Raw genomic sequence first — 12,892 nt, forward strand, 5'->3', positions numbered from 1 at the left:
TAACATCTGTCACCACACACAGTTACAAATTTTTTTTTCCTGTGATGAGAACTTTTAAGACCCACTCTCTTTAGCAACATTTAAATACAATACAGTTGTTTGGTTTTTTTTTTGGCGGGGGGGTCATGCCGTGCAGCTTGCGGGATCTCAGTTCCCCAAACAGGGATTGAACTCGGGCCACGGCAGTGAAAGCCCAGAATCCTAACCACTGCACCGCCAGGGAATTCCCTGCAATACCATGTTGTTAACTATTTGTCACCATGCTGTACATTACATCCCCATGACTTATTTATTTTATAACTGGAAGTTTGTACCTTTTGACCCCTTTTACCCATTATGCCTACCCTCTAGACCCAGCCTCTGGCAAACACCACTGTGTTCTCTGTATTTATGAGTTTGGTGTTTTGTTTTAGATTCTACATATGAATGAGTTCATATGGTATCAGCCTGTCTTTGTGTGACTTATTTCGCTAAGCGTAATGCCCTCAGGGTCTGTCCATGTGGTTGCAAATGGCAAGATTTCCTTCTTTTTTATGGCTGAATAGTATTCCATTGTGTATAAAGAACACATTTTCTTTATTCATTCATCCATCAGTGGACACTTAGGTTACTGCCATGTCTTGGCTGTTGTAAATAGTGCTGCGGCAAACACCCCCATGTTCACTATCATGCATATCATCCCCATTCATATGTCTTTTCTAGTGAATGTTTTCATTTCCTTCAGGTAAATACCCAGAAGTGGTTTTGCTGGATCATATGGTAGTTCTATCTTTAATTTTTTGAGGAACCTCCATACTGTTTTTCATTTTTTAGTGGCTGCATCTATTTACTTTCACACCAACAGTGCATGAGGGTTGCCTTTTCTCCACCTTCTTGCCAACACTTGTTATTTCTTATCTTTTTCATAATAGGCATTCTAAGAGGTGTGGTGATGCTTCATAGTGGTTTTGATTTGCATTTCCCTGATGATTAGTGATTTTGAGCACCTTTTCATGTACCTGATGGCAGTCTGCATGTCTTCTTTGGAAAAATGTCTGTTCAGATCCTCTGCCCAATTTTAAATGGGATTCTTTGTTTTTTGGTATTGGGTTGTATGAGTTCTTTATATATCTTGGATATTAATCAGATATATGATTTGTAAATATCTTCTCCTATTTGGTAGGTTGCCTTTTCATTTTGTTGATGGTTTCCTTTGCTGTGCAGAAGCTTTTTAGTTTGATGTAGTCTCATTTACTTATTTTTGCTTTTGTTGCCTTTGCTTTCAGTGTCAAATCTAAAAAAATTATTGCCAAGACCAATGTCAAGGAACTTACTGCCTATGTTTTCTTATAGGAGTTTTACGGTGTCAGGTCTTACATTCAAGTTTTTAATCCATTTTCAGTTGATTTTTGTATATGGCGTAAGTTAGTGGTTCAGTTTCATGCTTTTGCACGTGGCTGTCCAATTTTCCCAACGTCATTTATTTAAGAGATTGTCCTTTCCCCGCTGTACATTCTTGGCTCCTTTGTTGTAAATGGATTGACCATATACGCGTGGGTTTATTTCTGGGCTCTCTATTCTGTTTCGTTGATCTGTTTGTCTGTTTTAATGCCAGTACTGTAGCTTCATAATATGGTTTGAAACCAGGAAGCATGGTGTTTCCAGCTTTGTTCTTCTTTCTCTAGATTGCTTTGGCTTTTCGAGGTCTTTGTGGTTCCATACAAATTTTAGGATTTTTTTTTCTATTTCTGAAAAATGCCATTGGAATTTTGATAGAGATTGCACTGTATCTGTAGATTGCTTTAGCTAGTATGGACATTTTAACAATATTAATTCTTCTGATCAGCAAGCATGGAATATCTTTTGTTTCTGTATTCTTCAATTTATTTCATCAATGTCTTATACTTTTCAGTGTACAGGTCTTTTACCTCCTTGGTTAAATTTATTCCTAGGTATTTATTCTTTTTGATGTGATTGAAATTGGGAGTTTTATTAATTTCTCTTTCTGATTGTTTATTACTGTGTAGAAATACAGCTGATTTTTGTATATTGATTATGGATCCTGTAACTTTACTGAATTTGTTTATCAGTTCTAACAGTTTTTTGGTCAAGTCTTTAAAAACCTATTTTTCAGTACTTCTGGAGGTAGAAGTTCTCTAAAAGGCCAGAATCTGCCATGTACTTCTCTTCTGCAAGAAAAAGAGAAGTGCATGTAAAAAGTAACACAGTTCAGTAGAAGCAGCTAAGATGTGGATGAGAAGCAGAGAGGATTGGCAGTGGCAGAGAGAGGTGGAATAAGATTAAAGTACTTTTCAGCGATAATCCATGAGGTTTTCGCATACCACATGGTTATCTTCGTGTCTATTTATGTATTTATTTTTAGAAAAATCTCATGGAGAAGTCTGGGAGAAACTATTAGGATAGCCTTGTAGGTCCAGGTGAAAGGTAAGAATTTGAACTGAAGCTGCGACTAGAATTAATGATAAAGAGAGAAATTTGAGAAAAATTTTAAGAAGATTTTTGTCATCAAGAAAAGGTTAAATGATGTTTCATGTAATCCATCTCTAAAAGATTTATTTTGATTACCTGTCAAAAATAAGGTAGTGATAGAGGGGTGGGATGGGGAGGGTGGGAGGGAGGGAGATGCAAGAGGGAAGAGATATGGGAACATATTGTATATGTATAACTGATTCACTTGGTTATAAAGCAGAAGCTAACACACCATTGTAAGGCAATTATACTTCAATAAAGATGTTTAAAAAAAAAAATAAGGTAGTGATGTTTGGCATTTAAAGGGATGTTTCAGTTATTTTGAAATTTTACTTTTGTGCAGCAACCTTGTTTTCTCATGAAGTCAGATAAATGAGGCATTTGGGATGCATATAATTTTTGCTCTTCTAATCTTTTAAAGCTTTTTACTCTTTTGAGAAGACATTTTGAAACAGATGAAATAGAGTATCTAAAGACTGTTTTCTGTATCAGCTTTCTCTGATTAGGAAACTGAGGCACGAGGATTTAAGAAACTTCTTACTGATACTGTGCAGCATGTTGGCTGTAGAATCAATGTCAGATATGTCTGGTTACTGCATTTTCCTCACTCCTGTCTATAAAGTGTACTTACCGCTAATATTTCTCTGTGAAAAAGTAGGGGGAGGGACTAGGTTGTCATTGCCAATTTTACATAGCATTTAAATTATTCTCCCTTGAAGAAATATCAACATGTCTTTGTTGTCTTTTGAATACCTAGATTCTATGGCATATAAAAACATTTCATTTAATACAGTAAAGCTCTCTGGCCTGCAGTAATTTATTTTTGGAAACATTGTGGGATCAGTTTCCACCACGAAGAAAGAGATGAAATGGGATCCCTAATGAGAGCTATATATTAGCTTGTAGCTCTCAAGCTTTGAAACTGGTGATGAAAAACAGGGACAAAGTATCTTTCCCTCTGTCTTTCTCTAAGGACAGTTTTTTGGGGTGGGGATGGTGTGCGTCTTGTGGGATCTCGGTTCCCTGACCAGGGATTGAACTGGGGCCACAGCAGTGAAAGCCTGGAATTCTAACCACTGGGCCACCAGGGAGCTCCCTCTAAGGACATATTTTTAAAATGTAATCCTGTGCATTAAATATGATAGTAAAAAATGACTTGTCCCTTGATTTTTTTTTTTTTTTTAACTAGAAACGTTTCCCCTCCTTCATCCTTTGCACTATTCAAGTGATAAATATTTGCTGGCTGTAGACTTTATTGGCATGAATAAGAGTTCTGATTCTTTCCAGCATGGTAGTCCTTCAACTTCATCTCCCAAACTTAATAACTAATATTCATGTAGGACTTCACCTTTGACAGCACATTTGTTGTTGTTGTTAGTTGCCATTGAATGCCCACTCTTTGCCTGCTACCAAACCAGAACCTTTATACACATTATATCATTTAATTTTTACAACAACTCTGAGAAGTATTATTACACCCATTTCTACTTGAGGAAACTGAGGCTCAAGGAGTTAAATAACTTTTATAACTAAAATAAAAAGCCAGCATTTTATAATTGGCTCTTACTGCCTACTGTTGTATGGTTTATGCCACATTGACCTTCCAAACTGATTCTTATCAGAAACATCTTACTTGTTTTGAAGAATTTACATATATACTTGGGTGAGCACGAATACATACATAGGTGTGGAAGCAAAAAGACTGCACCAAAATGTTAGTAGTGGTTATCTCTGGATGGTGAGTTTTATGAGTGCTTTAGGTTTTTTATTCTTTGTATTTATTTGTATTTTCTGCAAATATGAACATATATTTATATTATCTTGTAATAAACATTTTTATGTTACATATTGAACTTAACAGTAATTGAGAAATGACATTTCTAATTTACTATTGCTTATTTCTAGATCAGTTGGCCTTACTTCCCCAGTGGAAATCTAGTCATTATGATGTGGTAGTTGGTGTGCTGTCAGCCCGCAATAACCATGAACTTCGCAATGTGATAAGAAGCACCTGGCTGAAGCATTTAGTACAACACCCAGCATTAAGTCAACGGTACGTTTCTTTTTTTCGTTTTTTTTTTTTTTTTTTGGCTGCATTGGGTCTTCATTGCTGCACGTGGGCTTTCTCCAGTTGTGGCGAGCGGGGGCTACTCTTCGTTGCAGTGCACAGGCTTCTCATTGCAGTGGCTTCTCTTGTTGCGGAGCATGGGCTCCAGGTGTGCGGGCTTCAGTAGTTGCAGCGCATGGGCTCAGTAGTTGTGACACGCAGGCTCAGTAGTTGTGGCGCACGGGCTTAGTTGCTCCGCGGCGTGTGGGATCTTCCCGGACCTGGGCTCGAATCCATGTCCCCTGCATTGGCAGGCAGATTCTTAACCAGTGCGCCACCAGGGAAGCCCCAACGGTAGGTTTCTTGGGTTCACACCTTGCATGACGTATTGAATAAGTGTTCTGAAAAATCTCTTCTTGGAGAGTCAGAGATGTTAATTCAGATATGTGACCTCTTTTCCTCAGAGAAATGACTATTTCATTTTGCTTTTCCTCCACGTAGTTGAGCCCAAAAAGTAAATTTAACAAAGATTTTAAGCCAAAGGAGATATACTTAATTTTTTTCAATTCTGTATCATTTGGTTGTGTGTGATCTGCAGTTTGTACAGTTTGCCATACTCTTTTTCCCGACCACCCTTCCAGGCCTGAGCTTCGGTAGCACGTCACATGTTGACATTAGATGGCTCGGTTGTTGGTTAGGAACCCAAGGCCTTAGTCTTCTCAGGGAAAGCAGCCTCTGAAGATTATATAGTGAGGGGCTAGTGGAAGCGAAGCATGGAGGTTTGGACTTCTAGTTATGTGACGATTCTTCTCTGCTTATGCAAAGTCACTGATAAGCAGAGAAGGCCCTCAGGAGTGCATTCAGCTGGCACGCTTGTGACTGAGTAGCTATACGAGGGAATCGCAATTGTGAATTTTCTTGTCACCAGTAGTGAACATTTATAGATTTCCTATCTTACTCATAGCAGCTTTCATTCCTTTTCAAGACAGGTTTCTCTAGTTCAGGATTGCAGTGATAATAGAACCTATTACCCAGCAAGTGAAAAAAAGGCCTCGGAGTCATCACGGCCATCAGAACCACCTTGAAAACCTGCACTTCCTCTAGCCTTTCCTATCTCAGAAAATAATGACCCATCTCTTGCAGTTGCTCAGATGAAAACTTTGGTGTCTGAGCTGTGAGTGGAGGAGTGAGTCCCCCTTGTGGGGTCTGTAAGGGTCGCTCCACCACGGCAATGGGAATTACACTGGGAGAAGCATCGGAAGTGAAAGGATCTGTCATACTCACAGGTCCTAGAGATGGAGGCCCGGCACACCACACGGGGGGCCAAATGGGAAGAGCGTCCAAGGAGTGGGCTCACCGAAGCAGGCGGGGAGCCGAGAGAGAGTGACGACCCGTGGGCAGGTGTCTTTACTTGGGGTCAGGGTGGAGTGTACAAGCAAAAGGCATGAGGGATTTCATTGTTGGGTTTGAATGTCACGAGGTCACTGTCGGGGGAGGGCAAGAAGGGGAACTTGTGGCAGGGACCAGCCTTGTCACCCGAGTGGACCTGGTCATCTGGGCGGGATGCTCCAGCCTGTTTGTGGGGATATTGAGGCATCAGGAAAATGTGAGGTTTTTACAATTTACAGTACAGTGTTATCTTGATCCTTCTTTGTCTCATATGCCACATCGGATCCATTAGCATATCTTCTCGGCACTACCTTACATTGTATCCAGAATCCAACTTCTCAACACCTTTACCACAACTATCAGAACCACCGTCCTGGTCTAGACCACCATTACCCCTCACCTAGACTATTGCAGAAGCCTCCATATCTGAATTTCCTGCTTCCACCTTTGATCCCTTGTGTTTTATTTTCCATACAGTAGCCAGAGTGATCCTTTTAAAATTAGTCAAATTATGTCAATTTTCTGTTCATACTCCTCCACTGACTTCTCTTCTTGCTCAGAGTGAAATCCCAGGTCTTTACTGTGGTCTTTGACCTTATCTACATCTACTTCCCTGCCCTGGCCACCTCACTGGGCTCCAGTACCCTAAATGTGCTCCTGCCTCAGGGCCTTTGCACTTGCTGTTCCCCCTGCCTGTACCATTCCTCCACTGCATGTCCTCATGGCTCACTTCCTCACTTTCTTCAGGTCTCTGTTTAGATATCATAGCACTATTCCAACTCTGTCTTCCCTTACTTGACTTTATTTTTCTTTATAATACATATCACCAACTAGCATGTTTATTATATTTAGTTGTATATTTATAAATTGTTTGTCTTTCCCCACTTGACTATGTTATGATCATAGGGGCTTCAGCTTTTTTCATTGATGTATTTCCAGCACCTTGAACCTAACTTGGCACAGAGTAAGACACTCAGACACTATTGAGGGAATGACTCAGAGCTAAATATAATGAGTAGAATTAACATTCAGGCATTCACCAGTAATTTATTTGTTATCATAGCATTCTTACTTTAAATTTAGTAAGCTTGTTGATTTGTTTTATAAAAATGATGGGATACCTATATAAAAATAGATATTAGCCAGAAACTTCTTCCTGGGGCAGAGTAATTTTGTGGATCTAGTAAAACTATTGAAGGTAGCTTAAAAAAGCAAATTTGGTAAATATCTGCAATAATTTAACACATTTATTCATTTCTGTTTATACTTTTATTCTAAATGCTAGTTGTTTATAAAAGGTATTCTGCCTTAATTGGCCGTTCGTAAAAGAAAGCTTTTGCATTTCTGTGGTTATGGCTTACTCTCAGGTCTTGCATTTCACTGAAGGAGCCAGACTCCACATATATTTCAAGGATGCTATTTAATTAAAAGCCTTTGTAGTGAAACTGTAAGTTGTCAATTTCACAAGTATTTATTAAGTATCCTCTGTATACAGGTAGTATACTATGTATAGTAGAATACATAGATAAATACCGTATAGCCTGAGTCTTTATGGGGGCTTGGAGTTTAGTAGAAGGAAATAGATGTAATAATGTAATAAAATGTTATATGTGCTGTGAATTAAATAGATACAAAATAGCTTGGAGTGTTTGGGAAATTCCATACAGTTCTGTGTAGCTGGAGTGCAGAGATTATGGGGTAGGGAGTATATGTGTTTGTGGGTGAGTGTGAGAGAGAGCACTTAGGGAAGGAAAGAGAGGCAGAGAGAGAGAGATTATCATATAAAAAGGAAAGAAGGGAGGGCTTATAACTGTTACAACTGTTAGAGGTAGGCAGTGACCAGATTGTGCAGAACAACGTGTTGAGAGTTCAGGGGGCCGGTGAGACCTATTTAGCTCAGCCCCTTAGCAGTCCTTGTCTAAAGTGGTGACCTTTTAAGGAAATACGGTAATTGCATGTAGAACGAGGAAGAGGACTCTAGGATGGTTGCTAGCTTTCTAACTTGGAGAATAATGAAATCATCAATCAAGACAAAATGTATTGATACTAGATGAGAAGAGCAGGTTTCTTGGGGAAGGAGCTTAGTTGTGATTTGTTGAGTTTGAGGTATCTGCAGGTACCTGTGCTGGTAAATGTTTATTCACTGGCTCTCTGAAGAAAAGCATGCTTATATGTATGTATATGTTTATTATAAATTTTATTGATATAAAGACTGGAGCACATAATTGACAGATAATAGGTATATAATGATGCTCTCTATTATAACTTCCATATTGATTCTCAGAATGCGTCATTGTTTGCCAGACTTCTGTATCTATAACCAACCTGTGGCTGCTGTTGACGAGAGTGTAGTTCTGACATGAATATTTCCTTTAAAGATTAAGACTAAAGTGACAACTAAGGTATGTGACAGAACTCTACTCTTAGTCAATGAAGTGACTTCTTTGCTGAATCAGATGATAGGTTTTGAACAATGGAAGAGTATTTCCTCAATTTTTTGTACTATTCACAATGGAATGGCCACAAACATGTCACATTTTTAAGTTTGATCTGCAATACTAACATTTTCTCCATCACTTTAAGTCTAGACAATCAACAGAAGAATAAATCAAACCCTTATTTGTAGTGCTTGCCAGTTTCCATGCTGTAAGTGTTCCCACCGTGGCCAGTTTCAAGCAACTAATGTGATGTCTCTGAACACGGAGTTGGGGAAGATAGGCAGTGGCACACCATTATAATATCCCCACCATACAGATACAATGGATACATATAACCTCAGAGATGATAGAGAAATAAGTAAGAAATGATGAATTTGAGCATTTATTTCCTTTGTTTTTAATATAATGTATTTAATTGTAAGTTTATAAATTTAATTTTTAATAAAAGCTGTGCTTAATAACCAGCTCACAAAATTCTTGAAAATTTTGCAGTTGGCCCTCATGACCCAGTAGGAGCAGGCTGTAGCACACAGCTGTCTGTGGGCCGTCTAGGTGAAGAGGTACGATGAATTCATGGATCTTTTCCTTAGAAGTTGGGTCTAAACTAGAGATGCTAATTCAGGAATCATTCCCAGGCTGGTTGAAGCCTTGTGGATAGAAATTGTCCAGGGAGAGCAAGTGAAAGAGTGAATCGAGTGAGAAGCGATCCCAGGGCAAAGCCCTGGGGTGATATCCACTCTAATGGATGAGCTGGGCAGGAAGAGCCAGGGAACCCACTGAGCAGGGCCACGTGGAGAAAGAAGAGAGCTTTCTAAGGAGACCTGCATTGTCGAGCCCCAGAGAAGCCAAGTAGGGAAGGGTTGAAGAGTGTCTGTTGACTGAACAGCAGATTGCTAGTTGTATTGGTGGTAGACATCTCGGTGGAAGTGGTGGGTACTGAAGCTAAAATTTCTGTTTTATAAAATGTGTGGGAAATGAGAAACCAGAGGCTGCAATTTTAGATGTTCCTTTGTAGGACTTCACTGTAAAGGAAATGATGGGGACAAGGACGGATGGTAGGTGGGTAGAAATTAATGTCAGACTTCATTGTATTTATAATGTGTAGGGAAGGAGCCATGGGTTACAGGTGGCTAGTGAAGCAAGGTCTAGAAGAGGCGAGGTCCTCTTCTGGGATAGAAAGACTACTCAAGCAAAAGGAACACTTTGTGAAATAGAAGAAAGCGAGTGAAGGAGAGTGCAGGTATAGATGTGTTTTTAGGTGTGGGCATGAGAAGTTGACTTTACCGTAGTTTGCTGTTAAATGGCATGAGCATTTGCTGGTGGCCAGGCTGAACGTACTCACGCTTGCTTTAATGTAGTCCTGCAGTAGAGGGCTTACACATAAGTCACTTGGTAGTTAGTGACTCCTAGTTTTCCTGTTCCCCCTTTTTGCTAGACTAGAAGAATTAAGTTAGTATTAATCCTAATAAATACTTGTGTCTCAAAGTAAAAGCTCTGCAATGGGCATGAGGAAACGTGCATGTGCAAGGTGAAGATCAGTAACTGATGTTAATGCCAACACATCTCTCAGTGTGCTTGTGAAGTTCATAATAGGTGCTCATGGCTGTGAGGTGCCTGTGGAAGACAGGGAAGATCCTTATTCCTGCAAACTACTCAACATCACGAATCCAGGTAAGTCTTCTTTTTCCTCAGCCTTACGACTGCTGTATACACTGGTCTTCCCTTACCCACGGGGGATACATTCCAAGACCCCCCGTGGATGCCTGAAATCCTGCTAGAACCAAGCCCTGTGTATACCGTGTTTTTTCCTGTTCATACGTACTGATGATAAAGTTTAATTTATAAATTAGGCACAGTAAGAGATTAATAACAGTAAGTAATAATAAGATAAGACAATTACAACAACATACTATACTAAAATTTATGTGAATATGGTCTCTCTCTCTCAAAATATCTTACTGTACAAATTTAATGCCTTTTCCATTTAACTAAGCACTTTTCCCGCATGTAGTCATAACTTTGGCTGTTTGAAGTGTGACAGCAAAATTAGCACAAATTTCTTTTTCCTTGTTTACAATTTCACAGATAGAATATTTGTTCTTGCGGTAGATCTTAGCAATGTCAGCATATGATTTTTTTTTCTCCTTATTAAGTGGAGAACTTTTACCCGTTCACTTGAAGGAAGCACTTCATGGCTTCTCTTTAGCATATCTGAATTGCCAGCACCACCACTCTTGCGCTTTGGGGCCTTATTTAAGTAAAATAAGGGTGACGTGAACACAAGCACTGTGATGCCTCGAAGGTCGATCTGACAACTGCGGCGGCTACTAAGTGACTCACGGGTGGGTCGTGCTGGACAAAGGGATGAGTCACATCCCAGGGAGGACGGCGATGGATGGCATGAAATTTCATCATGCGGCTCAGGACAGCATGCAGTTCAAAACTTAGGAATTATTTCTGGAATTTTCCATTTAATATTTTTGGACCACAGTTAACTGTGGGTAACTGAAAAGGAAAACCGCAGATGGCAGGTGGGGGAGGGGGGATTACTGCACAGGTTTGATGTTGAGGAAGAGTTGTTGAGCTGAATAGTACCGTGGTCTGCTTTTAGCGGACTAAAATCAAACTTGCCTCAAAATGTAGCTTTCATCCTTCCTGACAGACTAACCACTCTGGGCATCTGTGAAGATTCTTCATAGATAGATATGTAATTTTAGGATCCAGGAGAGTTTATTTTTCAGTATGATTCAAACGCATCTGGAAATTCCTTAAGCATAGACAAATCCTGAGTTACTGAAGTTTAAACTTAAGGAAAACTGCTGATTTCACCAGCCTGCTGATTTATAATAGCCTTGATACAAATATTGTGACTCAACTTTCTCTAAGAATTATTGCCTAAGCTTCTGCAAAAGAAACAAATAGTAAAAAAAAATTGAAAACACAAGTAATATTTTTTTATTCCTTACAGTTAAAATTTTGTGGTAGTTCTGATGAGGATGAAGAAAGGTGATCCTAATTAGGTTCTCCGTGTTACCAGGGAACCAATTTTAGAAAGTTGATAACTCTATACCTGTATATCTTTATTTATTAGCATTTCCCATTACGTTCAGCTGTGGTTCTAAGGGAGATGAAACTTTCCCAAATCTTAAATGTACTGATTATGACTTCAGGTGTTTTAAGATTTGTCACACCTCTATAATTATGTGCACCTTGCCTTTGTAGACAGCTGTAGTGTAATGGTTAAGAGTGTGGGTTCTGGAGTCAGGCCTCCTGGCTTTAAATCTAGGCTGCGTCATTTTCTAGCTATATGACCTCCGAACAGTTATTTACTACTCTGTGCCTCAGTTTCGTCATCCGTAAACTGGGGGTAAAAAGTACTTACCTCATAGGGACTGACTTGAGGATGAAATACATTGATACATAAGAAATATTTAGAATAGTTCCTGGGACATGTTCAGTATTTAATATTGTTATTTTTAAAGGACCTGCCTTTTTATAAAATTGGGTTGCAATCAGCTTTTTTAATAAATTTGACCATATTTTCAGGTCTGCATTGTAAAGCAGAGGTTTCTTACTTAGGATGTCTATGAATTTAGTTAACAGTGTAAGCAAAATTTTGTGTATGATTGTTTTTTTCTGGGGAGAGGGTGCTTTAGCTTTCACTGGGGTCCCAAAGGGACCGTGAACCTAATAAAATATTGTATCACTGATGATGTAAGAGTAGCCTAGAACAAATTATGTTTGAAATCCAAAACCAAGCCAAACCAAATTTTAAGAAACCTTACCTTTAGATTAACCAGACTTTTACTATTTTAAGCGCTATTATTCATTAATAGTAAAGGAGTGGAGTTTTTCACTAATAGAAAATTTTCATATATATAATACCTAGGTTACCAATTTTTAAAAATAGATATAACTAAATTACCATTGAACCTAATTTTATCTCTTTGATAATTTAAATGGCATTTAGATTTATTTAAATACCTTAAGGTCGCCGTGAACATTAATCATCATGATACTCTTGGATGTATAGAAGTTTGATTAATAGCATTATCAAAGCAGCAGGCTATCTTGTGTCCAGGTAGCTTGAAGTTCAAGGTACATTTGTTTTAGATAGAAAATAGTTGTGTTATAATGTGCTTAACCTACTGCCTTTAATGGACATGCTTCACTTTGGATATCCTACTTACTGAGTATATTAAAGAGAAAAACTTTTGTTATTATCCACTATATTTGGAGTCTAGACTCTCCGGCCAGTGCTTGCCCCAGCCCATGACAAAATCTGTATCCTCCTTTTTTCCCTCCTGCTCATGTGTGTAATTGGGAAGGAGCCATCAATTCCATTTAGTCACATGTTATTGAGCATCTTCTAAGTGTAAAATAGCGTTCTAGGAACTCTGAAGTAGGGTTCCAAATGATCTGCTGGAGTATGGGAAGAAAACAGGATTTCTTTTTATCTGAAAATAAAATGTAATCTTTATTAATATTGAATATATTAACTGACATTAATATGTGTACAAATGTTTTTAACTGATTGAGTTGTGTGATC

At 38.7% G+C, this 12,892-nt stretch overlaps 1 protein-coding gene across 3 annotated transcripts in view; it reads left to right on the plus strand.

The window, feature by feature from the left end:
- Positions 1-12,892, plus strand: part of B3GALNT2 (beta-1,3-N-acetylgalactosaminyltransferase 2) — a 51,897-nt gene that overhangs the window by 7,626 nt on the left and 31,379 nt on the right. For all 3 annotated transcript variants that reach the window (XM_036827935.1, XM_036827934.1, XM_036827933.1), the window contains exons 2-3: positions 4,375-4,522; positions 9,914-10,014. In XM_036827935.1, the coding sequence (XP_036683830.1) occupies positions 4,375-4,522; positions 9,914-10,014 (249 nt within the window). The remainder of the gene's footprint in view (positions 1-4,374; positions 4,523-9,913; positions 10,015-12,892) is intronic.

Source organism: Balaenoptera musculus, chromosome 16 (genome assembly GCF_009873245.2).
Source record: "Balaenoptera musculus isolate JJ_BM4_2016_0621 chromosome 16, mBalMus1.pri.v3, whole genome shotgun sequence".
NCBI classification, from domain to species: domain Eukaryota; kingdom Metazoa; phylum Chordata; class Mammalia; order Artiodactyla; family Balaenopteridae; genus Balaenoptera; species Balaenoptera musculus.